Source organism: Sinocyclocheilus anshuiensis, unplaced genomic scaffold, assembly GCF_001515605.1.
Source record: "Sinocyclocheilus anshuiensis isolate Anshui unplaced genomic scaffold, SAMN03320099.WGS_v1.1 scaffold136, whole genome shotgun sequence".
Lineage (NCBI taxonomy): Eukaryota > Metazoa > Chordata > Actinopteri > Cypriniformes > Cyprinidae > Sinocyclocheilus > Sinocyclocheilus anshuiensis.
In genome coordinates, this window is record NW_015554074.1 from 298,962 (window position 1) to 325,488 (window position 26,527).

Here is a 26,527-nt window from a genome sequence, read left to right on the forward strand (position 1 = left end):
TTAACTACTGCTATGCAATGTATATAACGTATAGTTATGTCTGCCTTATATATGTGCCACTGTATTTTGATATTTCTTACTTTTGTTCACTTAAAGCCTGTTTTGTTTGTACATTTTTTTATTTTCAATAAAAAAAAATCTCTTTTAGTAAGAGAATATGATTATTGTGTATTACTTAAAACCTGTAGTGTTTTATATACTAATATAAAATATTATTTATTCTTCTCATGTAAATTGTTTGCTGGCTGCCATGTTTGCTGATGGAAACTCAGTTCATGGCTGACATGTAGTTATGGTATCCACCAGCAGAGGCTAACTGGTTCAGCCAAACCTTGACCTCTTGACAAAATCCAGTTGCTTTTAGAGTGCTACACTGATGACATGTTTTTGTAGGCCAACCCGGAAATTAGAATCACCTTTGTTCCCTCGAGAAAAACAAAAACAAAACACAATAGCATTTTTCCATTGGCTTTTCGATTTTTGCAGAAAATAAGATCTGTGACCAGCAGAAGTTTACATTTTTGCATGTTTTGTTCATACAATCGCCAGGAATAAACAAACTAACACTTTTTTACGGAAATTGGGCTGAACTTGAATTTTGATTTGGTTTATGGTTTTTAACAGAAATGCCTACTCACTCCTAAATCCTATAGATGCAGTCCTATGCAGTCTTTTTTTCCCACCAAAGCAGTCTAAGCAGTCTGCTAGTGTTTTTATATAGTTATCCCTCAATATAATTGTGTCCCAACAGTTTGTACTTGTCTAATCTACATTTCCCATTATTAGAAATCCTGAAGACGCCCATATTCATCAATAAAACCAAAGGTAATTCACACATATCTCTCTTTCTATTTTTTTCTGTCTGTGTGCTAGTTCACATGTCACATAAACACAAATACTCACATTATTAGTTCTTTTCAGTGCCATCAAGCATTAAATATTATCTTAAAAGCTCTTTCAGGTGCTGGTTCACATGTCAAATAAACACAAATACTCACATGGATTAAGTAGTTCTTTTCAGTGCCATCAAGCATTAAATATTATCTTAAAAGCTCTTTCAGTAAGCCACCCATAATTCCACTGACAATGTGGGCTTCCTAACACATCACACCCTTTAAAACTATAACTTTACACTTGACATTATAACCTGCTTTTTTAAAATATCACAAAATATGAATGCAATTGGTGATCAATACCACCCTTTTGAGAAAACAAAAAAAATAAACATGTTGAATTTGAATTTCAGGATCAAATATCTTTTCTTGTGCATGACAATGTTTATTGTAGAGCTTGAGAGAATTTGACCACTTAATGCAAATACTTTCAAAACACCAAAGAGCTCACACTGTATATATGTCATGAATGTTGTGTTAAAATACAACCCATTTGCATTATACATGGCTTTTTTTTTTACTATGATTTTAACCTGAAAATGATAAACAATAAGAATTCACAATTCATCTGTGGTAAACAGTTTTTAGACATGTGAGTTTATTAGTTCATGTACAGTAGATGCTCACTCACATGCTTTGCATTTTCTAAAGTCTGGCATCCAATTGTCGGCATATCCTCAGTTTTTAATGACATGCAACATGAATTACTTGCATTCATACGCTGATGTCCGTGTGCCAACATCAACAGATGCTCCCTGGCTGCTATGATCCTTAAATTCTCCAATGAGCAACAGAAAATACTCGCCTTTGATGCGCATTCAATACATAACTAGATTTAGTGGATCTTGATTTAACATTTGGCAATGTGGCATAGGCATGGCAAAACAAAATGTTTGTGCATGTATGTCACAAATAATGTCACAAATAGACTTCATGACAAACACATCAATGAAATGAATTAAAAATCAGTATTTTAGCAGTATTTTAAATGAAAGTCTGCTGTCTACAATTCAGCATACGCCTACCGCAGTCAAACCATTAAAGGGAACTTTTTTGTCCACACAATGAAAGTCATTGGGGTCCAAAACAACATTGGACTCCACTGATTTTCACCAAAAAAAAAAAAAAAAGAGAAAGAGAGAGACAATTTTCAAAATATCTTAAATGTTCCACAGATGAAAGTAAGTCATGCAGGTTTTTTAATGAGATGAGGGTGAATTAATGATGACAGAATTTTCTTTTTTTGGGTGAACTATGCCTACTGTCAGAATATTTTACCCAGAAATATTATCTGATTAATGCTGCAAATGTAAATCAATAGCAATCTTCAGAAAACCAGGTCTAACTTCACAAAGAGAAACATCAGAGGTCCGTCACATGGTTCCAGTTTCAGTGGTTTGTCTGGCCCCAGAACAAATCTCTAAACCTGTCCAACATGTGTCTTTGTTTTCCTAATATACCTATGTTTGGTTTTCAAATACTTCTGTAAAGCAGCACAATGCAGGTTCACATATGAATGATGGGAACGACCTTTATTTCGACATCACAATTCATTTGTCATGCTAACACATACTGTATGTTTCACTTATTGGAATATTGATTTCCTTTCATAATAAAATGAAACTTTCACGCACACTTTTTACTAATCAGCAACAATTTGATGGACAGAATTGGGGTTTTCTACATATTTAACTAGAGTATGGAATCATCCTGCCACAATCATTCAGCCAGGCAAATAAGCCTGTTTGACTTCCTGTAACTGTCAATTTTTTTATTTTTTTATTTTTTTACATTTTTACAGCATAACAGGTTTTATGAACTAAATTTTCCTTAAGTGACATCAAATCTGTCCACAAATCAGCCTACCAAGACATTCCAAGTGATCGTTTATGATCGTGTGCTATTTTAATCAAAACATTCCTGATATTTGTCCCTGGCAGCAACTTTGCCTACTTCAACACTTCTCCTAGCATGTTGGCAGAACACGCAATCCACACAGGCAGCTGCAGTGCAGTCAAGCAGTTTTGCATACCAGCACATATGGCCCAAAGGAGAGAGAGGGAGAGGGGCATAAATGGGAATTAACCCATTCCATGGAATTCCATACTGTATTCACATGAATTAAGGATCTCATCAGTCAAACACAACAGAATAGTTTTAGTTGGCTTATCTTGACTGATTACCTTCAAGCGTTGTTAGTTGAAACAGTATTATAATTTATAACGTTAAGATGATAAGGCCATTAATTTAACTTAAACATTTTGGTAAGCAATTCAGACATTTGGTCTCACTTTATTTGAAATGATAAAAAAGTAATAATTTTAATGGATTGACAGACAGACAGACAGCTAGACAGATAGATAGACAGATAGTTTTTTTAATAAGCATAAATTACCTAAAAATTTACAGAGAGAATTTATATTCAATATGGCAATATGTATTGTTTTACAGCAGTAAGTTATTTTTTTATAATTTTTTTTCACCGTATCCCACCTTTTAGGCAAAAAATATCCTTATAGAATAAATAATATTCCTCTAGGTCCTCACATTTATCTGAATTGGAGTGTTGAATTTCATTTTAATTTTAGTTTTAGTTCATGTTTACTGCATTATTTAAGTGGGAATTATGTTATTTTAGTGTTTTGTGTTTGTATGTTGGAAACTTTATTTGTCACTGTTGCTGGAGAGGCCAATTTTGCTAAACTTTAGGTTACATTTGTGCTTTTATAAGTACAAATATTTGTAATAGCTAAAATAGGTTGGTATATAAAACATTATATGATTTAATGGCATATACACCACTAAAATATACAACACCAAAAGATCTGTATTTGTATGGTAAATTTCTGGCAACTACAACAGCCAGTTTTAATAATAAATAATAATCCATTTACATATGTATTAAAAAATAAATTTTTATTATAGTGCATTCCCAAGTTGTTGTTTTTTTCTTTCTTTCTTTTCTTTGCAAGACTATTGCAGATCCTGAAAACATGTTTGGGTGAATTATTAATGTATGATGATAAAGCCCCGCCCCGTTTTGAGGCATTGAAACGAGGCAGTTGCGTAATTTGTCTTGTCAAACGTGTAAAGCGCTCGACATCTCTGGCTGGCTGTCGTTTCGTTCTCATTTGCGGCATATTGAATGACGTGATCTCCAGTTTATTTCAGCAGAGGACATGCGGTTATGGGCAACGCTTTGTTGAGCAGGATCCACGGCTAGAATAAAACACCTCTAAGAACTGAACGAGGCATTGAGAGAGGACGATTACAGTGGATTTAATGACACTCCATCAAAGCATCACATTCTGGTAGAGTGAATCTGTAATCGCATGTTACATTGGTAAACAGTGCTGGTTGGCAAGCTTTCCGAAATGCCTGTGTTGTTTATGCTTTTGATCTAAAACATAACATAATAGCTGAACAGCTTCTATTTTATAGTAATGTTTTGTAATGGTGTTCTCCTGTACGTTATATTGTATGTATGAAGCATGCTGGATGAATTGTGCCGAACTCTGCGTTGACCTTAATCTGAAAACTCCATAACAGCAGAGCAGCTGTAGGCTCTAAATTCAGATGGAGTATTTCCTAGTTTATGGATGGCAGAGAGAGAGAGAGAGCGAGCCTGTATGGGGGTTCCTTCTTCGGTGTAAGGTAGCAACAAGCCTGAGTATTTGGAGATGCACACAAGCTGACTTGAAATTGGCAGAAATTTTAATAAATTTGAGCTGATCTTTGAGTTTAAGAGTGTGGATATACACGTGAACACAGTGGACAAAAAAGTCAGTCAGGTTGAAGATGCATTCCTCTAAACTTGTCTTGAAATTCTCAGGAATTTCTGCATTGTTTACTAGAAAGCTTAAAGGATTTATGCCAGAGGGTTATATAGGCCTATAATAAGTGAAGAAAGCTATACATTAACATTACCATGTCAATGAGTGTTGCTTGGCTGGATGTATGCAATGCTTTAAGCCAATCAGCTCAGTGATAAATACCATGTGACTCATGACTGTAGAGTATCATGCTGATGACACCATAAGAACGCATACAGAGACCCAAAACCTTCACAGAGCAACCAGTTTGTGCTTTTAAAAGCGCAATAAAGAATCAGACAATGGTAAAACAATAACATAATGAAATATTTGCGTAGAATACAGCAAGATTACAGATACAGCATTTGGCTAACAGGGACATGCTAACCACCTGAACCTAGATTTTTGCTATATTTTCCAGGATTGTTGAAACAACAAACTTGTTTCTGTTCATGTATTGTGTTTTTGTGGTGAATGAAAACCCATTTTTTCTGTCCCTCAGATCAAAAGAAACATGGATGGATACCTGCCGCCTCAGTTTTATGCGTTGTCAGACCATAAGAAGTTTTGTCAAGACAATTCCCTCACGATGGACCAAGGCACGCCATACAGCATAAACATGAATGTTTTTTTACCGGACGTCACCTACCTACGGACCGGCATGTGTAGACCCGTGAGGTCCGCGGCGCCACAGATAAAGACAGAACCTCTGCATTCGTCTTTCAACCACTCCAGTTGCCACGGCTCGGTTGCACCCGCCATTACGCATCCAGAGTACACAAACCTCTACAGCCCAGCTACGGAAACGGGTAGCAATGTTTACGTCAAGCATGAGACGCCGTCCCTCGAATTCCCAGATGTTCCACTTTTTCAGCTGTTGCATTCGGAGCTCGAGCCCAATGGTGGCCACCCTTGCACAGATTCCCACAATGCCACATGCCCTCCGATGCTGACGTATAACGGCATTCACACACACCCCAGCCAGATTGCAGAACGACCGCATTGTAATATGAGCAACAGTGGATATTCGCTACCTACCCAGTTTGGTCAGCATCCTCAGAAGAGGGCGGCCTATCTACCACCCTCCCCTCCAAACTCAGAACCGGGCAGCCCAGACAGGAGGAAAGAACTCATACAGAACTTATCGCCACCTCCGTCATATGCTGCCAGCATGGCGTCTAAAATGGCAGGTCTTACCCCTGGACCAGCACTTTCTGTCCAAACACAAGCAGTACCTGCCCAATACAACCGCAGAAACAATCCCGATCTAGACAAAAGGAGAATACATCACTGTGATGTACCAGGTGAGATTGAATTTAGCATCTAGACACTTTAGTTTGTGACTATAGTATACACACTTTATTTGAAATAACATTCAAGGCCTTGATAGGAAGCTGCGGCTTTTTCCACATAGTCTATATGACGCAGTGCAGGCTTAAATCACTATTCAGATGATTTAATGTTGTTGAAAAGATATTGCGGACTGACATGACTAAACTTTGGGCAATTACCAGTTTCTAGGTTGGACTTTGACTGACTAAGGGGCTTAGGACACAATGGTGAAACCTTTTGACATTGTATATGAGGCTGCTGGACAAGTCAGAGCTGGCCAGAATGTTAGTTCAAAGGGTAGTTCACCCCTAAATGGAAATTTCCTCACCCTCGTGTTGTTCCAAGCCTACGTGACATTATTCTTTCTGTGGAACACAAAATAAACTATTTTGAAGAACTTCTTTCCCTTTTTTATGGACAAAAACTTTTTCCAAAAATATCTGCTTTTGTGTTTCTCAGAAGACAGAAAGTCATGCAGGTTTGGAACGAAATGAGGTTGAAGAAATTCATTCACAGAATATTCTTTTTTTTTGGCAAACTATCCCAATAATGTTTATATAATGTATATGAGCTTAAAAGTTATGGTATGTATTAACATTTATTGTATTCTTATGCATCAGGATGTAAGAAGGTCTACACCAAGTCCTCACATTTGAAGGCCCATTTACGTACTCACACAGGTAGGACATTTAATAAATGTTATCACACAAAATGAGAGCTGTTCACACAATCGTTAGTGTGGTATTGCTGTCACATATTTGTGTGACAATAACATTTAATTTAATATAAAAAATATACGTTAGTAATAAAACCAGAGATTACAGTCATTTAGGCCATTTAGTCCGCAAATTTTCTCTCAGAAAATGCTGAACATTTTACAAGGAACCTTCTAAAAACAACCCAAACTATGCGGTTCTATTATTTATTTAACAGATATACTAATCAACACAACTAAAACTTATCTTTTCCAACTGAAGTGATGAACTGAAGTCACAGATATGGTGAAGGATTCATAAGACTGATTACTTGTCTGAGTCTTTTTGAATGATTCATTTAAAGGACTGGCTCATAAGGGTCATTTGGTCATGAAAGGTACTACAGTGATTGTGTTCCATTTATTTGATTCACTAAAAAGAACCAGATTTGACATTTGTTTGTGAACCAGACTATACCACTCAGGCTTATTGTGTGCAGCCTATGAGTGTGACTCTACAGAAAGAGCTTTTCTTGCCATTATTATGCAGTACACAGCATTTTATCTCATCAAATTTTGGTGGTGTTCTCCCCTCAACCTGTATTGGCCTGCGTTTTGTTGCAGGCGAAAAGCCATACAAGTGCTCATGGGAGGGGTGCGACTGGCGATTCGCCCGCTCTGACGAGCTAACGCGCCACTTCAGGAAGCACACGGGGGCCAAACCTTTCCAGTGTGCCGTATGTAGCCGTTGCTTCTCTCGATCGGACCACCTGGCCCTCCACATGAAAAGACACCAGAACTAGAGCCGCCTGCTCTCGTTGTTCTGACGGTGCCGTGGGAGGGCTATCAGGACCTCTGTTGATGATACTAATTAGGATTTGGGTGTGTTGGTTAATCTTGGGTTTTGGCAGTTCATCAGGTACAACGGGACCAAACCCTGCCGTCAGTACGGCTCCTGTGGTCACAAAACCAGCTAATTGATGAGAACTTGGCTCATTTGCCAGATGGGACATTCTTTTGACATGTTTGTTTGTTTGTCTGCATACTTTGAGGTCATAATTTATGACATAACTACTTTTAATGTGCCTTTTTTACCTTGTAGAATGGAGGTGCCATGTAAAATGTACAACGTTCATGAACTTGTGGGCAGTTTTAATCTTCTTTAAAGCAATATTCCAGATTTAATACAAGTTAAGATTAATTGACTTCATTTGTGGCATAATGTTGATCATGTTAAACACATGATCTTGTGGCTATACTATTGAAACATTGAGAATTTTAACGTTTACAAGATTGGCCCCATTGAACCCAGATTTTGGAAGTTGAAATTAATTATGGTAATCAACATTATGCCACAGGTTCTATCAACGAGTTTAACTTTTATTGAACCCAGAATATTCCTGTAAATGACTACTCATACTTGTATCACAAGGTAAATCATAAAATGCGCTGTAGTCTTGGTTGTAGAACCAAACTGCAGAACAGTCATGAGAATGTGAGCCACAAAAGTCACAATGAATTAATGTCTCTTAAAAGCAGCACTTGATAAGAAACAGAGCTTCAGAAATTTGTGCGGGAGCCGCCGGGTAATTAGAAAATTAAATGTAGCTTCAGAACACCAAAGAGTTGGATGAAGTCCAAACTATGATATGTTTCGAAGAGGATTTGCTTTATGTAGGCAAAATGTTTGAAAGAGCACAATCTGAAGATTGATTGAACTCCTTTATGTTAATTCCTGTGTTATACTGAAATGCAATAAGTGGTACAAATGCTGTATTTTTCCTGGCAAGAGGACAGGTCGGATATCGATTACTTCCATAGTTGTTTATTTTCCCTACTATGCATTTGTTTGGGATAAATGATAGCTTTAAATGTACATATAACGTATTTATTTTGCACAGACTATTTTTATTTTTTTTTCTATTTTATAAAATGTAACTCAACGCTTACATGAAATGTGTACTGGGTTACTGGGAAGTGGTTTTAGAAATCTTTGTTCAAACTAATAGTGCTCTAAATGGCCGCATTATGTGGAACAATGTGGCAGCTGATTGTTTACATTAGTTGGTTTGGCTTATGGTGTGTGTTACATCTGTATGTGTGGCCCCATAAAACCTCTTATTTTCCATTACAGTGATAACAAATTTTCCGCCTTATTTTTCAGAGATTGCAAATGCGAAACAGAAGGGACTCATTACACATGACAATCCGATGTTGTTCCTGAGATGGAAGTAAAATAGATTGGGGACATATGGAGTTTGTTTTTATCTGAGGTAATGTAATACGAGGATCCACAATGTTTATATGGTTTAGAGAGAGAGAGAGGAAGAACATATAACTCTATTTACATTTGTAACTAGACGTTCTTCATTTGGTGACCAAAACCGAAAGAGAAACACTCTTAATTGCTGTAATTAAAGGTTCAAACTGCTTAAGTTTAAAATGTTAAACGCCCATTAATCACTCTAATTTGCAGCATTTAGATGAGTACAGTTAATGTTAAATGCATACATCATTACTGTTATTACACATAATATGGAGGCAGGTCTTTAAAGTCTTAGTCTGTCAGGTTAAACTGGAGTGTCCAGTCATCCTGGCTCACATGTGATTAGGTGAATAAATGGAGGTGTGGTTACAGTTGCTAATACGGGCTGTCAGATTTGAAATCACAGAGTTAAAAGTTGATGGTATTGAGTGGTAACACCCAATTAAATTGATACTATAATTATCTCGCCTGTATACAAATCACTGAGAAGCCTAACAGTAGAAAGGCCTCAGTCATGAAAATAACCTGACATTTTCACAATGCATTCTTTTCATCACTAGGGTGTATGTTATTTTCTGAATCAGTTCTTACATAAGCTACCAATTCTGAACATGAACAATTCACTTTTTTTCCCCCGCTTAATATGAGTTTAGTATTATATACTGATGTTATTGTCCAGAACTAAATCACAGTTAGGCCCACACAGGAACAAATACACTAAAAACACCAAGTGAATATACTGTATGTTGTTGTATTGTTAAAGAAACCTTCCCTCCAGGATTATATGTTGAGTTATCACAGAACTTCAGAAGTATGTATGCTAACAAAAACTAAGATGGAATGGTGGAGGATTTTTTAGTATTTCTCAAATAAAGGTACAATTTTTAATTAAAATACAAGTCAGTTACCACTTTTGACGATGTATTGTCCAGCGTATGGTGAGTTTTATTTGTCTGGCCTCTTTTTAGCAGAGGTTAGCATGTTAGCTGCATGCTAAGTCAGCACATGTCACATTGCGCCTCAAAGTAAAGACTCGCTGGCCAAACAGAGTGATGCTATTTGATTATTAGTGATTGCCGGCTAGTAACTTTAAGATTCTGTGTTATATAATACTTGTTAAACATGCCCGAAATCAGCCCAGCTGCTTTGTCACTGAGGAAGATTGTTATCGTGAAGTCGATGCCTTCATGTTTCTTTGAAAAGCCCTGTGTCAATAGGGAACTCATTTATTTTCTTTCATGGAAAGGAACAATAGTTTAATTCACTATTTGACCTGACATTTAGATGATCTTTGCAGATGAGAGTATGGATCAAACAGTAGCTCAGCTGTGATCCTCTTTAGTGAATGCCATTTACTGAAAGAACTTATAGGATCACTGTGAGGTTGCTCGTACCCTTAAGGGAAAACTATTGCGTTATCACACTGAAAGCAGTATCAGTGGAAATGTTTCATACGACTCAAAAATGTAGTAATTCTATGTTGTTCATCTGACTCAAAGTTTTATTTGCACATCCTATGTTTCTAATTATAAAAAGGCCCTGAAGTTGTGTGGATATTCTAACAAATCAAAATGTTGGAGATTTTAAAATTACGCTCACCAAGGCTGCATTTATTTGAACAAAATTACAGTAATATTGTGAAATATTGCTACAATTTCAAATAACTGTCTTCTATTTTAATATATTTTATAAAGCATTTTATTCCTGTGATGGCAAAGCTGAATTTTTAGCAGCCATTACTTTAGTCTTCGTTGTCGTAATCATTCAGAAATTATTTGGTGCTCAAGAAACATTTCTTTCTATTATCAATGCTGAAAACAGTTGTGCTGCTTAACATTTCTGTGAAAACCATAATACATTTTTGTTTCGGGATACTTGGAATAGAAAGCTTAAAAGAACAGCATTTATTTTAAATATTTTGTAACATTATAAATGCCTGTCATTTTTGATCAATGTACTCTTAAAAATAAAGGTGCTTCAAAAGGTTCTTCAAGCGATGCCATAGAAGAACCATTTTTGGTTCCACAAAGAACCATTCAGTCAAAGGTTCTTTAAAGAACCATCTCTTTCTTACCTTTTTATAATCTGAAGAACCTTCTTTCGCCACAAAGAACCTTTTGTCAAACAGAAAGGTTCTTCCTATGTTAAAGGTTCTTTATTGAACCATTTAGACAAAAAGGTTCTTCTATGGCATCGTGAAGCACCTTTATTTTTAAGAGTGTAATATGCCCTGGCTGAGCGCTGAAAGGGATTAACTTCTTTATAAAAATTTAATAAAAAATAATAAAAAAGAAAACACAACTTTTGAATGATAGTGTATTTCTAGAGCTTTCATGATGTCAATTATTTAATGTGGTAGCTTTAGTACTTACTAGCTTGTTAGGAACTAGCGTTGTTACTCAAATCCAAAAATAAAAATTCTCATGGGAATCCATGGGGCAAAAACACTAATCAAGTAAACGTGAATAAGTATACATGCCAATATGTTCCATACAAAATGCAAGTTTATTAACTTCCATGCCTCCGATTAGATTATCAAACAAGTATAATGTGTAACCTCAATTTCAATTCACAGCTCAAATCTTCTGGAAAAAAAAAGAAAGAAAAGAAAATACAGAGAATAGCAAAAAGCACAGAATATTTAGACAACTTCTGGAGAAGCAAAATAAAGCTGAAACACTTTCAACCTCTGAAACGATTGGGACGTGACAACCTCCAGCAGGATCCAATGGGAAGGGAATCCCTTTGAAGTGTAGCAGGGTAAAATATCACTTTACATTAAAACCGAAAAGGGGAAAAAAGCTCTGAATATATTTACAATACACACACTATACATAAATACAAGAAAGATAATTACGGAATATCAGCAAAACAAGAAACAAAGGCCATTGAGTAAATACTTGATTCCAAAGAAAGTAAAGTAAATACATAAAGGCAATATTTTACAGAGACTCGAGGGGGGAAATGCTGTTCACGGAGGAATTATGCCATACCACTAGTGTCTTAACATTCAGAATATTTCCTGCGACTGCTTGATTTCCATAACTGGGGATGCATGAGAAGTTCACACGATTTTATAAAGTTAGAGGTAAACCAGAGTCCTGTTAATTAAGCAATTGTGTCCTTCCATAGGTGAGTAATACCATATAAATCTTATGCAGCTTCCATAGGAGACACATAAAGAATGTTCAAGAAACACCAACCGGGATACTTACAGCTTCAAAATGGTTCATAAGGCTCAGTGCATTTCAAAGGAACAGATCTTTGTGTCGTGTCTGTGCTATTAAACCAGGGAAACCGTGAAAATCTTAATACTAGGCACTCGTCATTATTGCATAACTTCGACCCTGTTTGCCTTTACAAAATTATGCCACAAAAAACATAAGAATGCCAAAGGGGAGGGAAAGTAATGCAGAAATGAGTAAAACAACCCTTTCTTTTTTTTTGTTTTTTAAGAAATTAAATCTTACTGGTATCTATACTTGTATATTGGTTGCTCATCATGACTCTTGAATACTGTGTTGGAAACGCTCATTTAATTTGGGTTGTTTTTGCTTTATTCACATTTTTAGAGTCAGTATAAAAACACTGAAATTGCTAAAAAATGAGGCAGCACCGCCCGAATACTGTAATGAGCTGAACATTTGATTTGATTGTTCATAAAAACTGCATGCAACTGCTACCGGTTTCACTTAAACCGGCCCCACATGTGCGTTTGCAGGGACAGTTCAGCCAAAAATTGAAAATTCTGTCATCATTTACTCACCTCCATGTCGTTCCAAACCTGTCTTTCTTTCTTCTGTAGAACACAGCAGCACTTGTTTTTGTCCTAAAAATGTCAAAACAAAATTCTTCACAATATCTTCTTTTGTGTTTCTCAGAAAAAAGTCATACAGGTTTGGACTGACATGATGGTGAATAAACGATGACAGATTTTGTTTTGGCTGAAGTATCCCTTTAAGATGACAAGCCTTCATTTTTCTCAAACATTGAACAGTTGAATATTTTTTTATTATATTAGCTGAATGAATGTCTCTGAAAAATCTGCATATTAGGTATAAAGATAATCCCTTGTATTTTTAAAAAATCCCTATTTTAATAGGTATTTACAGCCTGTAAAACAGCAATATCTTTTCACTTTCACATATATTACAACATCTTTAAAAGTATTTTTTTTGTACAGAAAATAGTCATATGCAGATGAAGTGCCTCACATTACAGACACGCTTCAAAATACAGAATATGATGATAAGATACATTGGTGATTAACGTCACGTCTATCTTAAAATAATTACTTCCATACTTCATAAAAACAAGGTGCTCATGTTATGTTCAAGCCCATATACAACAGGATACACACGTGTACACAAATACATAGTGAGGAACATAAAACATGGTGCGTCATAATACTTCAGAATAAACAAACAAACAAACAATGTTAGAAATGGACTGGTCATCTCTAACGGACAAACGGTTACTAAGTAATGAATGTTTCTATCGATACGTTTCCTTTCACAGCATTTGACTTTTGTTTCCTTTTGTTGGTGATGAAAAGTCCCTACATGCCCCAGCAACTGTGACTGATTGTAGATTTAGTCAGCATGTTTGATCACCCCTGCATGCACAGGCAGACCGTAAAGTCAATGTAAGTTCTAGTATATCTAATCATCTGAAAAGCGGTCACGAGGCTTTCTGTGGCCACTTTAAAGTGCATATGGATCACAGGGACAGAAGACTTTGACAGCTTCTGACAGCTCTCCTTTACAGTTTTTCTCAGTCGCTTTGGTGCATTTCTCAAATCAGAAATGAAATTCTCAAAACTACTTGTACAACTTCCACATCATCTAGTCATTTGTACACATCATAAAAGCAGTTTCTCATTCTTTTGAACAAGCTGCGATTGCTTTGGTACATTCATGCAATTGATTATGTACATTTATCTGCGGTTTCCTGCATTATCAGTTGCTAATGTCATGTTGCTCAAAATGTATTATATAGTTTTCTGTGCAATAGTCTTACCCCTCAAAACATCTAGTCTTTAGTTCATCGTATAATTCATTAAATGCAAAATGGTCCATCTGTCATAAACTGTCAAGCACATTTTTTACACATTATTAGACTTTTTGTAAATTTGGTATGAATTGTGCAAGTGAATCTTGACTTTCACTAATGAAGAAAGTGTAGATCAACCAATGATAAACCATTTCTCTGAAATACCTCAAAGGTTCATCTCATGAATCTTCAGTTGGAAAGCATATACTGTATATACAGAGGACAACACAAGAGTTACAAATGCTGACAATGGACTTTCTAATTGATTTATTTTCATCTTTGTGCCCATATTTCTTTTTCCTTTTCTATATCACAATGACATTGTAATGTGTGTTTTTTTGGTCAGACCACTAACTAGTAAAAGTGTAACTGGGAATTCTATCAAGTCTCTTCCAATCAATATCCCACATAAAGTAATGTGTAAATTTGTACTTTTGAAATGGATATATGGCATACATAAGCATATGGCATACTGTTCAATTCAGTAGTACAGTAACTGTCATCCAAAATGTTGCCATAGTTTACATCAGGCAATACTAAAAAAGTGCACTGTTATACTGACAACATGACTAAGCATTTTGACTATCTTGTTTGTGAACAATGACACAAGGACTTTTCATTCTGATGGCACTGATATGTTCATTGACATAAATACTTACTTTTGAGAGATGAACTAAAGATTTTGAGTAAGTTACAGGCTTTTGCAGATAATCTATTGTGTGGTGCTGTTTATACGAATTGTTTTGAGAAATGCACATACTTTTTTGCAAATATTAAGGAAGATTTGAGAAATGCACCAAAGTGACTGAGAAAAACTGTAAAAACAAAAAACAGAACTTAAGACATCTTAGTGAAAACCTCTACCTTAATGTGAACGGCACAGCGTGGAACATACAGTGAATTTATCTGGGTACAGTATGTAAAAGAATTCACACAAGTGCAGCATATTGCTTTTTTCTTAGTGTAGTGTGTGCTTATGTATATGTTTGAGTTAAGAAATCTCTCGTCATACTTTTTTGCAAATATTAAGGAAGATTTGAGAAATGCACCAAAGTGACTGAGAAAAACTGTAAAAACAAAAAACAGAACTTAAGACATCTTAGTGAAAACCTCTACCTTAATGTGAACGGCACAGCGTGGAACATACAGTGAATTTATCTGGGTACAGTATGTAAAAGAATTCACACAAGTGCAGCATATTGCTTTTTTCTTAGTGTAGTGTGTGCTTATGTATATGTTTGAGTTAAGAAATCTCTCGTAGAATGCTAGAACGACAGACAGACAGACAGACAGACAGACAGATAGATAGACAGATAGATAGATAGATAGACAGATAGATAGATAGATAGATAGATAGATAGATAGATAGATAGATAGATAGGAGAAATTTCTTAAATAAACATTAGAACAGATTCTAAGATCAACAGATATGGCTCAGTAAATATTTGAACCACTTTCTAACATCTCCAACATTAGGATGCATTAAAAAAAGAGAGAGAGAGAGAAGAAAAACACTAAGAGAGCCTATCAGGGATCCCTTTGTAATCCAGCTCACTGGCTGCCCTCTACTGGTGACTTTGGAGATTGTTCAATTGCTGTGATGCTAAAATGATGCTAAAATATATGTGGGTGGAAAAATTGTAAAATTGGTACATTGGTAACACTTCACAATAAAGTTGGATTCATTAACATTATTAATGCATTAGGTATCATGACCTAACCATGAACAATACTTTAACAGCACTTATTTACCTGGGCTACTGTTAATTTCTATATACTGTACACCAACAGCCTACATTTAAACATTTCAAGTGTTAACTAACATTACTGTATGATGAACAAAGGTGAATAGTGTAATATATCATGAATAAAACAATAGTATATTTATAATTTACTATTTACTTAGATTATAAATGCTTGTACATTCTAAAGTTTGGGGTCATAAAGTTTTTTTTTTTTTTATAATTAACACTTTTTTTCAGAAAGGAGGCATTAAATTTATCAAATGTGACAGTAATTAATTTATAATGTTACAAAATATTTCTATTTCAAATAAATCACTTTCTAATCATTAAAAAAAATCCCGAAACAAACTGTATCATGATTTCCACAAAAATATTAAGCACAGCTGTTAATAGAAAATGTTTCTTGAGCACTAAAGGATCATGTGACACTGAAGACTGGAGTAATGGCTGCTGTAAATTCAGGTTTGCCATTACAAGAATAAATTACATTTTATATTAATATGTAAATATATGATTATTTAAATGAGAAAACAGTTGCTTTGAATTGTATTACTGATTCATAATTTTGATCAAATAAATGCAGCCCAGGTGAACATAAAATTCTTTTCCAAAACATTAAAATTCTTACTGACCCCACACTTCTAAATGGCAATGTACATTGTTAGTTCAATGTTACCAAATGCATTAACTAATTGAAGTGTTATCAAAATAATTAGCAAATGGATATACAGATGTTTGCAAAGCCGCTTCATAAATACAAAGTGAAGAACAAATTCATTGAACAGTGCTGTTGTACTGACCATAACTGACATCAGGCTTCATAGTTCAAAAGCAATCTCACAAAAGGAGAAGAAAACGGAGGACATTCAAGAGATTTCCTCAGCATAATATTCTAGAAAGTTGTGAAAGACTACACCTCCACTAGAAATCCACTAGAAATAGAAGAGGTTTCTGAATTATAGAAAACAATGCGGCACTGGTAGAAATCCAAAGTTTTGACCATGTATATGGGTGAGGACCAGACCAGCTCAGAATAAGTATATTGCTCTTCTGCCTCGAGTTACCTGTCTGAGTAGACCCTCATTATCCAGATTTACACATATTTTCCTAATTAGTGACTCAATGTGATGAAATTAAGACATGTGTGGAGAGTAGACTGCAGAAGCCCACCTATACTTTGTCTGTTAATCGAATTCAATCAGTTTCATTTAAAATCAACAGTTGCGAGGAACAGAAGATATTATGACCCAAAATGAACATTTTGTTGTGTAATCTCATTCGCTGGTTTGTTAACCTATAAATGGCAACCTTGGAAACCTCTGGAATCACTGGCCCGAAGTCTTCATCATTAGAAGATGCGCTTAATCCTTCTCAGATACTTCTGGCTCTTGATGTTCCACAAAAACGTAAATGTCAAAAATTGTGCAAGCACACCATTCACGGTCACGCTCCCCTTTTGCATCTGTCAGAACAACACATAAAGCCATTCCACTCTGCATTTCTTTACATTGTAGATGTTGAGTGAGAAGCAGCCATGTTCAAACAGACCACATGGATGACTCAGAAAGGAAAAATCAGAAAACAAACTGTCTGTCCGAGTGAAATAATCCTTTGAACAGACATGAGACAATCAACATCCTGGACTCCAAATGTTTCAGGCCTGTAGATGAGGCTCCTCCCTCCCTGAATGGACCCTGTTTAGCTCTGCAAATGTGGGGAAAGCATCATACTCCTCCTTCCCTTGCTCTTTTATCCTCACTCTCAGGGGCTGGTTCAGCCCAGCTGAACATTATTGGGGGAGATCCAGCTCTCCCGTGTGAGTGGGTGGCTTCAAACCAGCATGTGTCTGCGACGGTGCAGGGCCAGATGGTCTGAGCGGGAAAAGCTTCGGTCGCAGTCCCCGCACTTAAAGGGTTTGACTCCTGTGTGTTTACGGTAATGCCGTGTCAACTCGTCCGAGCGGGCGAACTTCCATGTGCAGCCGTCCCAGGTGCACTTGTATGGCTTCTCACCTGGTGGAGATGATGGACCAATACTTAAGCCAAAATAAACACCACTGTAATTTTGGAAATATTAAGGAAAGTGTAAAAGACTGGCTGAAGGAATGGTTTACCCAAAAATGAAAAATTGGCCATTCAAGTTGTAAATGAGTTTCTTCATCAAAACAGATTTGGAGAAATTTAGCATTACATCACTTGCTCACCAAAGGATCCTCTGCAGTGAATGGGTGCCGTCAGAATGACAGTATTAAACAGCTGATAAAAACATCACAATAATCCAAAATACGACTCCAGCTCATCAAGTAACATTTTGTAAAGTGACCATTTTTGGATTGGAGAAAGCAAGATTATGATAGTGATCTCGATGATGGGTTTGTTTATTACAAAAATGAATATTTTTGCTTCACAAGACATGAATTAATGGATTTGAGTCATGGACTCTCATTCTGATGGTAACCATTCATTGCAGAAGATCCATTGCTGAGCAACATTTCTTTAAATCTGTTGTGATAAAGAAACAAAATTATCTACATCTTGGATAGCCTGAGTGTGTCAGCAAATTTTATTTTGGGGTGAACTGTTCCTTTAACCAGAAACAATACTTGCAAATTCAACTGAAGTGATAGTGAAACGAGGTGTACAGATTGTATTTGGGTGCTGACAAACCTGTGTGTGTCCTCCGGTGTGCCTTTAAATGGGAGCTCTTGGTATAAACTTTATTACAGCCTGCAAAATCACACCTGTGGATGCGTCTTTTCTTGGAGTCTGGAGATTCAGGGGGCTGTGGCCGTCGAATGCTCTCAATACTGAATGGTGACATGGAACTGAGAGAGAGAGAGAGAGAAAGAGAGTGAGAGATTTTTAATCACCCTGTAGTATAGAGCATTACAATATTATCAACTGACCTTATTCAACATCCTAAGAAATTAACTGAGACAGCAGCACGTACATAAGCTAACTGCTGCCACCATGTGGTAACATGATATAAAACAACAACATTTTGAAGCAGTAGTTAAGACCTGGACTATGTGTTTTCCTCACAAAGTGGGTTAAGATTTTAGTGCTTTTGAAATAAGTCTCTTATGGTCACCAAGACTGCATATATTTGATCAAAAATACAGCAATATTGTGAATTATTTATACAATTTAAAATCATTTAAAATCAAATCAAATTTAATTTACTCCAGTGATGGCAAAGCTGAATTTTCAGCAAGCATTACTAGAGTCTTCAGTGTCACATGATCCTTCAGAAATCATTCTAATATGCTGTCTTAAATGTCTTTAGTGTAATTTTTTATCAATTTAATGCATATTTGCTGAATAAAACTATTTCTAAAAACAAATAAAAAATAAATAAAAAATGGTACTCTTACTGACCACAAACTCTCTCTCTGTCTGTGTGTGTGTGTGTGTGTGTGTGTGTGTGTGTACTTGTTTTTGCTACACCAAATGACCAAATGTCCCCACAAGGATAGTAATACCTGAAATTTGCCTGCGGTCCCCACGAGGGAAAAAATTATTAAAAATAGTAAATGATGTTTATCTGAAAGTGTAACGATGCAAACAGGTTATCTGAAAGGGGTAGATTTAGGGTTGGGTTAGTGGATAGAAAATATCGTTTGGTCAGTATAAAAGTAATAGAAGTCTATGGAAAGTCCCCACAATTCACAGAGCCTATGAGAGGAAAGTAAAAAAAAAAAAATCTAAATGAGATGCAACTATCAACACACATTTTCACAAGCTGCCATCCCTAAAATTTATGAAAAAATGTGCTCAAATTGTGTTAACTGTATGAAACAAGTAAAGCATTCACTAACCAACATTTTACCGATTGTTAAAAGAAAAAAAAAGTTATTTGACTGCTTGCCCATATTGTCCGTAATGTTCTACTCATTATGTATCACTAGATGGCACTGTAGACCTGATGCATGTTGATGGTACAATGCAAACACTTAAGGCCAAAAACATGTCATTTTTTTTCTTACAAAACAAGCCATAATTCTTACAGAGATGTGACATTTGTTGCTTGTAAGTTTGCTGTTAGCAAAATCCAAGGGAATGTCTTAACATGCTCATTCCAATTAATATTACGCAATATTGTATGATCAAATGAATAAAACTGTACAGTACTAACATGCTGTCTGTTATGATTGCTGTGAGAAAATTAATTATTGCCACTCCAGACGGTGGGCCTGCTTTCAGACTGTAAAGCTGGCTTTCATTGAGAGGATTTGTACATATCGACCAATGAGCTCACTGAACTGTTGGAGAAGAGCATAGAGCCACGTAAGTGTGAGGACATGCTGTGTTTGAAAGCAAGAGAGCATACGAGTCATTCTATTCCATTTCTCCCATAGGTAGAGACAAAGGAGAGCCTAATTACATTACACTGTCCTCGCTCGCCTTCCCTTCTAAGGTAATAAGAGCTCTATGTCCCCTGCTCTGCTGATTGGCATGGGCTGGGCCTGGCAATAAAGGCCGAGGGGACGGAGTCAGACAACCCCTCCAGTGAACTGTCTCCACCACACGCAGCCCACTTCCTGTTTCTCCCCTGCTCCTGGGTCACCTGTTGGTGTTGGTGTGCTGCCAAGCGAAGGCCTAGCGGAAATGAGCCAATGTGTCAGAAATGAGGCTGAACTCTCTCTCTCGCTGCCTCAAGCAAACACACGCAGAGAGTGAAAGAGAGAGCGAGAAAGAGACCCAGGAGGCTAGAAGTGAAATTGAGAAGAGGAGACAAAGAGAAGCCGAGAAAGAGGCAATGAGCCAAACAGGTTGTTTTTTTGTTTTTTCTCTCAGAGAAATTACAAGAGAGTGAGAGAGAGTTACAGAGAGTGTTTCTGTGAGAAAGAAAGTTGGTGGCAGATGAAAATGGAGGGGGTTGATGTTGGAAGGAGAGTTCGGAGGGAGTGAGGGAGCATGAAGGGAGTGACAGGATTTACAGTGGAAAGACTTTCAGCGGCGAACTCTCACAGGATGTTTACAGTCTGATATATTTCAGAGGGGACGCCACTGACATAAATAGTGATACAGTAGTCTGACTCGTGGAAAATGACTTGAAAATACAGATTCACCTGACAGGTACAGATGGTTATTCTCCTTAATGAAATGGGAGATTTGTCTCAAATTATCATGTGCATATCCAGTACACATCAACCAGTTTATCATTTTTTTGATTCAGACCATAAAAGATTCAATGTATCTATCTATATATATATTTATTTATACAGTATATAGCTGTAGTAATTTAGCTAAAGAAATACTATTTATTTAATAGTAAATACTATTTAGAAAAAATATTATTTATACTAAATAATTACAGCTCACAAACAGATGAGAGAAACTAATATATATCTATGTTTTTGAAAGAAGTCTCATATGCTCCCCAGGCTGCAATTTTTTAAATCAAAAATACAGTAAAAAAATTAAAACTGTGATATACTTTTTATTTTAATATATTTTGAAACGTAATTTATTCCTGTGATACAAAGCAGAATTTTGAACAGCCATTACTTCAGTCTTCAGTGTCACATAAACCTTTGGAAATTATTGTATTATGCTGATTTGGTGCCCAACCATTTCTTATTACTATCAACTTTGAAAAGAGTTGTGTTGCTTTATATTTTTGAGGAAACTGTGATACATTTTTACCAAGTTTCTTTGATGAACAGAAAGTTCAAAAGACTCTACACTGTGATTTTGCTTGCTTAATATAGGAAATTTTTATTTCCAAAAGACCCCAATCTTTTGATCATTTGAGTATATGTGTATAAATGTATTTACTGATTGATCGATTTATTTTACTGGCTATTATTGGGATTCTGTGGGGGGAAATTTAAACTGAATATATGGGTTTTAGAAACTATTAACTAATTAATCAAAAATCAGCCCACGTTTGATATCAATACCAGCTAAATCCATTATTAGTAGATCTACAATCTATAAACATCGGTCTCACACATCTCCTTCACAACACTATTGTCCACAGGCACCGGGTGTCCTCTAGATCCCCTGGTTGGATGATCTCTTATTTTGCCTAGCTCAACCCTTCCCCCAGCACAAAGAGGACACCATGATACTTTTAATTCATACCCCACTGGCACTTTTCTCCCCTCTTTTACTTAACATTTTACTTCAATCAAAGCCTTTTGGTGGGTCCAGCCACTGATCCAACCATATCTGTTTTTACTCCTCGTCAAAAAGTAACATATGCTAGTGCCGTCACCTACTGTAGAACAGTGCGGGGCTCTGCTGCTCAGATGATTGCTAGACCTTTAAAACAGCTCTTGTGTGAACCCTGCATAACCCTGTCATCCTGGCTTTGTGCTTTCGTCTTTGTGTGGAGGGGGTGGGATGTATGAATTCTTCTGTATGTTGAAATGGTTCTGAAGCATTTTAATATTAGACCGAATTGAGCTCTTGGTCTTTTTGTCTCTGCTCTCCCTTCAGAATGACCAGTGAAGTAAGCTTATTTGCTCAGGGCTCAGGGTGTTCTCTGATACGCTCCCCTAAACATTTGTCACAACAAGACCTGCATCTCGTCCATGCAGAGAGGAATGACAGAGAAGAACCAAGAAGGCAGAGGGAGATTAGGTTAGATCACTGAAGGTCTACTCTAGGTTCTGTATAATATAATATAATATAATATAATATAATATAATATAATATAATATAATATAAAATGATATACAGTCAAATTATTAAATTTATGATTAATATTATTTAAATAAGTACTACATAGTAAATTATTTATAATAACAATGTTTTACATAAAATATAAATAATATAAACTAACATTAAATACAAACTAATATTGAATATAAATAATATAAATTATTATTTTTTTTTAATTACAAAGGACTTATTTTATATTTTGGTGGGGATTGGACCCCTATCGTAGGAAAGAGCTATTCAAGAACAGTGCTATTAAGGGTTTTGTTGTTCTATAGAGCTATTATTTTAAATCAGTGCTAGATGACAATGCTGAAAATAGCATTATTTGGTGTATTTGGTGTAATGCAATGTGTTTACACAGTTTAAGGTTAAAAAAACACATTATTTTCCACATACCGTACATTATTGTTGCTCCTCTCTGCCCCGCCTTTCTGAAACGTGTTGATTTTTACAAATCTCATCGCTCTGAAAAGTGTGGTGTGCTCTGATTGGCCAGCTGTCCAGTGTGTTGTGATTGGCCGAATGCCTCAAGCGTGTGACGGAAATGTTACATCCCTTACCGTATTTGGAAACACACAGCGTCTCCACGACATGGCGCCTTTCTTTGCGTAAACATTTGGGCGGTGTTATGCAAATCTTCCAACACTGTGACATAGACATGTGGGGGCATTGGGATGAGGCTTTTAGGAAGGTGTGGACGAGTCTTAACTTTTATAAAGAATATCTCTTTGGGTTTGAGACTTTAGTCTTTGCAACTTTACGGATCTTATATGCACGAACAGCTTGTAACACTCCAAAGACAAAGGAAAACTTGAAATCGCATCATATGACCCCTTTAAAATCTTAAAATTTGTAGAAGTGAGTGTCCAATATCAGTCAATAAATATGCAGAATTGACCACACCAGTAAACAAAATACTAATATTGGCTGATAACTAATATGGTCATGCATCCTTATTACTGAAGTTTGTGCGGGAACTGAAAGTGTGTAAATTGTATGTGCAAATGTGTGTGTGTGTGTGTGTGTGCAGCCACATTCCCCACCTGTCTGACTGAATGGCCCTGGTGACTCAAGGAACCCAAAAGAACCTGCCAGGGCCACTTTAATAATATTACAGCCCCTTTCATGAAGGGATTCATGGATAATGCAACACACACAATATAGAAACCATTTGTCCAAAATGCAACTAATATAGATGCATTTGTCACTCAAGATGCTCTCAGAGATGCAAAAGTTGGGCAATGACTTTTGGTCTGTTCATCTGCAACTGATATCAGCAACTTGAAGCCAGATATCAGCACATAACAGCATCTGGCCTCTCGCTCAGAGTGTCGTGCTGTGTGATACAGGGCTTCTTTAGCTGCATGGATATTTAAATTAAGTGCAGAGCTGGCAGTTCACTCTCTCCTAAATTGGCTCGTCTGGTGGTGAGGACGGTCTTATAGTGGAGGACTGAGTCATTTTGGGTCGGCTGTGACTGGCCTCTGACAGGTCCATGAGCCGAGGGAGTTATTTTAGTCCCGCGGGGCCTCACAGTGCCAGCCAAACTCTGCAGCCACAAAATTGCCCCACAAGACAAGGCATAATTCCTACTGTTAGATGCTCCGGTCTCATTGTAGACTGCATTTTATTGCCTAGCCTTTATAATTTTCTGGTTGGATTATTGTACAAAAACACTGACCCAATTAAATGACAATATTCTTCATCAAACACTTCTTTGATGTGATAAATGCTTATTTGTTCTCATCCATTGAGTCCGCCGTGCTATCGGTGTTATTCTTGTGGCGACGCTGCCCACAATGTTATCTTATTTCACATGCTAGAATGAACACAGCTGCACACATGCCCTCTTTCTCCTTCTCTCTCTCTGTAAACAGCCAAAAGCAGCAGCTCTCCCAATAACACCATTCCTGTAAACCTGGTTAAACTGTGTTTTGGCATTCTGCTGCACTGGGGGGCAAAGTCCTAGTACCGTTCATCTACAGCACACTCGGAGCAAAGGGAAACATTTACACGGTGTGAGTGCGAAGCTTTGACATACAGAGGAATCCTGGAATACTTTCCAAACCATTTGCCTAAATAACAGGCAGACGACAGGGTGCTGGTAGGGGGGCTGGCTCATGGAAAACTCTTTGGGAGAAGTCCTAGTCTGTTTTTTACTGCCTGCAGGCTTGAGAGTCTTCTGGTTTTGATCATGTCACTGTCTTTAATGGGATGACTACCTCATCTGAGTGAAGACACATGGAGTTGAGTCGTCAAGAATGGGAGGTGACAGCTAATGTTACCAAAGAGCCGGTATTACAAAGAACGGCCTACAAAGAAATGCGTTGCAGTTTGCAGAAGTCTTGTAATAGGTGGTCATTTCCAACGCTTCAATCCATTAAAGGGGTCATATGATGCGATTTAAATTTTTCCTTTCTCTTGAAATCGCATCATATGACCCCTTTAAAATCTTAAAATTTGTAGAAGTGAGTGTCCAATATCAGTCAATAAATATGCAGAATTGACCACACCAGTAAACAAAATACTAATATTGGCTGATAACTAATATGGTCATGCATCCTTATTACTGAAGTTTGTGCGGGAACTGAAAGTGTGTAAATTGTATGTGCAAATGTGTGTGTGTGTGTGTGTGTGCAGCCACATTCCCCACCTGTCTGACTGAATGGCCCTGGTGACTCAAGGAACCCAAAAGAACCTGCCAGGGCCACTTTAATAATATTACAGCCCCTTTCATGAAGGGATTCATGGATAATGCAACACACACAATATAGAAACCATTTGTCCAAAATGCAACTAATATAGATGCATTTGTCACTCAAGATGCTCTCAGAGATGCAAAAGTTGGGCAATGACTTTTGGTCTGTTCATCTGCAACTGATATCAGCAACTTGAAGCCAGATATCAGCACATAACAGCATCTGGCCTCTCGCTCAGAGTGTCGTGCTGTGTGATACAGGGCTTCTTTAGCTGCATGGATATTTAAATTAAGTGCAGAGCTGGCAGTTCACTCTCTCCTAAATTGGCTCGTCTGGTGGTGAGGACGGTCTTATAGTGGAGGACTGAGTCATTTTGGGTCGGCTGTGACTGGCCTCTGACAGGTCCATGAGCCGAGGGAGTTATTTTAGTCCCGCGGGGCCTCACAGTGCCAGCCAAACTCTGCAGCCACAAAATTGCCCCACAAGACAAGGCATAATTCCTACTGTTAGATGCTCCGGTCTCATTGTAGACTGCATTTTATTGCCTAGCCTTTATAATTTTCTGGTTGGATTATTGTACAAAAACACTGACCCAATTAAATGACAATATTCTTCATCAAACACTTCTTTGATGTGATAAATGCTTATTTGTTCTCATCCATTGAGTCCGCCGTGCTATCGGTGTTATTCTTGTGGCGACGCTGCCCACAATGTTATCTTATTTCACATGCTAGAATGAACACAGCTGCACACATGCCCTCTTTCTCCTTCTCTCTCTCTGTAAACAGCCAAAAGCAGCAGCTCTCCCAATAACACCATTCCTGTAAACCTGGTTAAACTGTGTTTTGGCATTCTGCTGCACTGGGGGGCAAAGTCCTAGTACCGTTCATCTACAGCACACTCGGAGCAAAGGGAAACATTTACACGGTGTGAGTGCGAAGCTTTGACATACAGAGGAATCCTGGAATACTTTCCAAACCATTTGCCTAAATAACAGGCAGACGACAGGGTGCTGGTAGGGGGGCTGGCTCATGGAAAACTCTTTGGGAGAAGTCCTAGTCTGTTTTTTACTGCCTGCAGGCTTGAGAGTCTTCTGGTTTTGATCATGTCACTGTCTTTAATGGGATGACTACCTCATCTGAGTGAAGACACATGGAGTTGAGTCGTCAAGAATGGGAGGTGACAGCTAATGTTACCAAAGAGCCGGTATTACAAAGAACGGCCTACAAAGAAATGCGTTGCAGTTTGCAGAAGTCTTGTAATAGGTGGTCATTTCCAACGCTTCAATCCATTAAAGGGGTCATATGATGCGATTTAAATTTTTCCTTTCTCTTTGGAGTGTTACAAGCTCTTGGTGCATAAA

At 37.0% G+C, this 26,527-nt stretch overlaps 2 protein-coding genes across 5 annotated transcripts in view; one reads left to right on the forward strand and one right to left on the reverse strand.

The window, feature by feature from the left end:
* Nucleotides 1-3,956: 3,956 nt before the first annotated feature.
* On the forward strand, nt 3,957-10,118 carry LOC107668908 (Krueppel-like factor 5). 2 transcript variants are annotated; one of them, XM_016460965.1, is made up of 4 exons: nt 3,957-4,204; nt 5,208-6,009; nt 6,658-6,717; nt 7,356-10,118. In XM_016460965.1, exons 2-4 carry the CDS (start codon nt 5,220-5,222, stop codon nt 7,532-7,534), a joined length of 1,029 nt encoding a protein of 342 aa, XP_016316451.1. In that variant the 5' UTR covers nt 3,957-4,204; nt 5,208-5,219; the 3' UTR covers nt 7,535-10,118. The 2 variants fall into 2 exon arrangements, with proteins under 2 accessions (XP_016316451.1, XP_016316450.1); XM_016460964.1 differs by lacking the exon at nt 3,957-4,204 and adding an exon at nt 4,955-5,010.
* Nucleotides 10,119-16,271: 6,153 nt separating this feature from the next.
* Nucleotides 16,272-26,527, reverse strand: part of LOC107668887 (Krueppel-like factor 12) — a 70,624-nt gene continuing 60,368 nt past the window's right edge. For all 3 annotated transcript variants that reach the window (XM_016460927.1, XM_016460929.1, XM_016460928.1), the window contains 2 exons: nt 18,461-18,618; nt 16,272-17,806 (listed from right to left, as the gene is read on the reverse strand). In XM_016460927.1, coding sequence (XP_016316413.1) covers nt 17,625-17,806; nt 18,461-18,618 — 340 coding nt within the window. In that variant the 3' untranslated portion in view covers nt 16,272-17,624. The remainder of the gene's footprint in view (nt 17,807-18,460; nt 18,619-26,527) is intronic.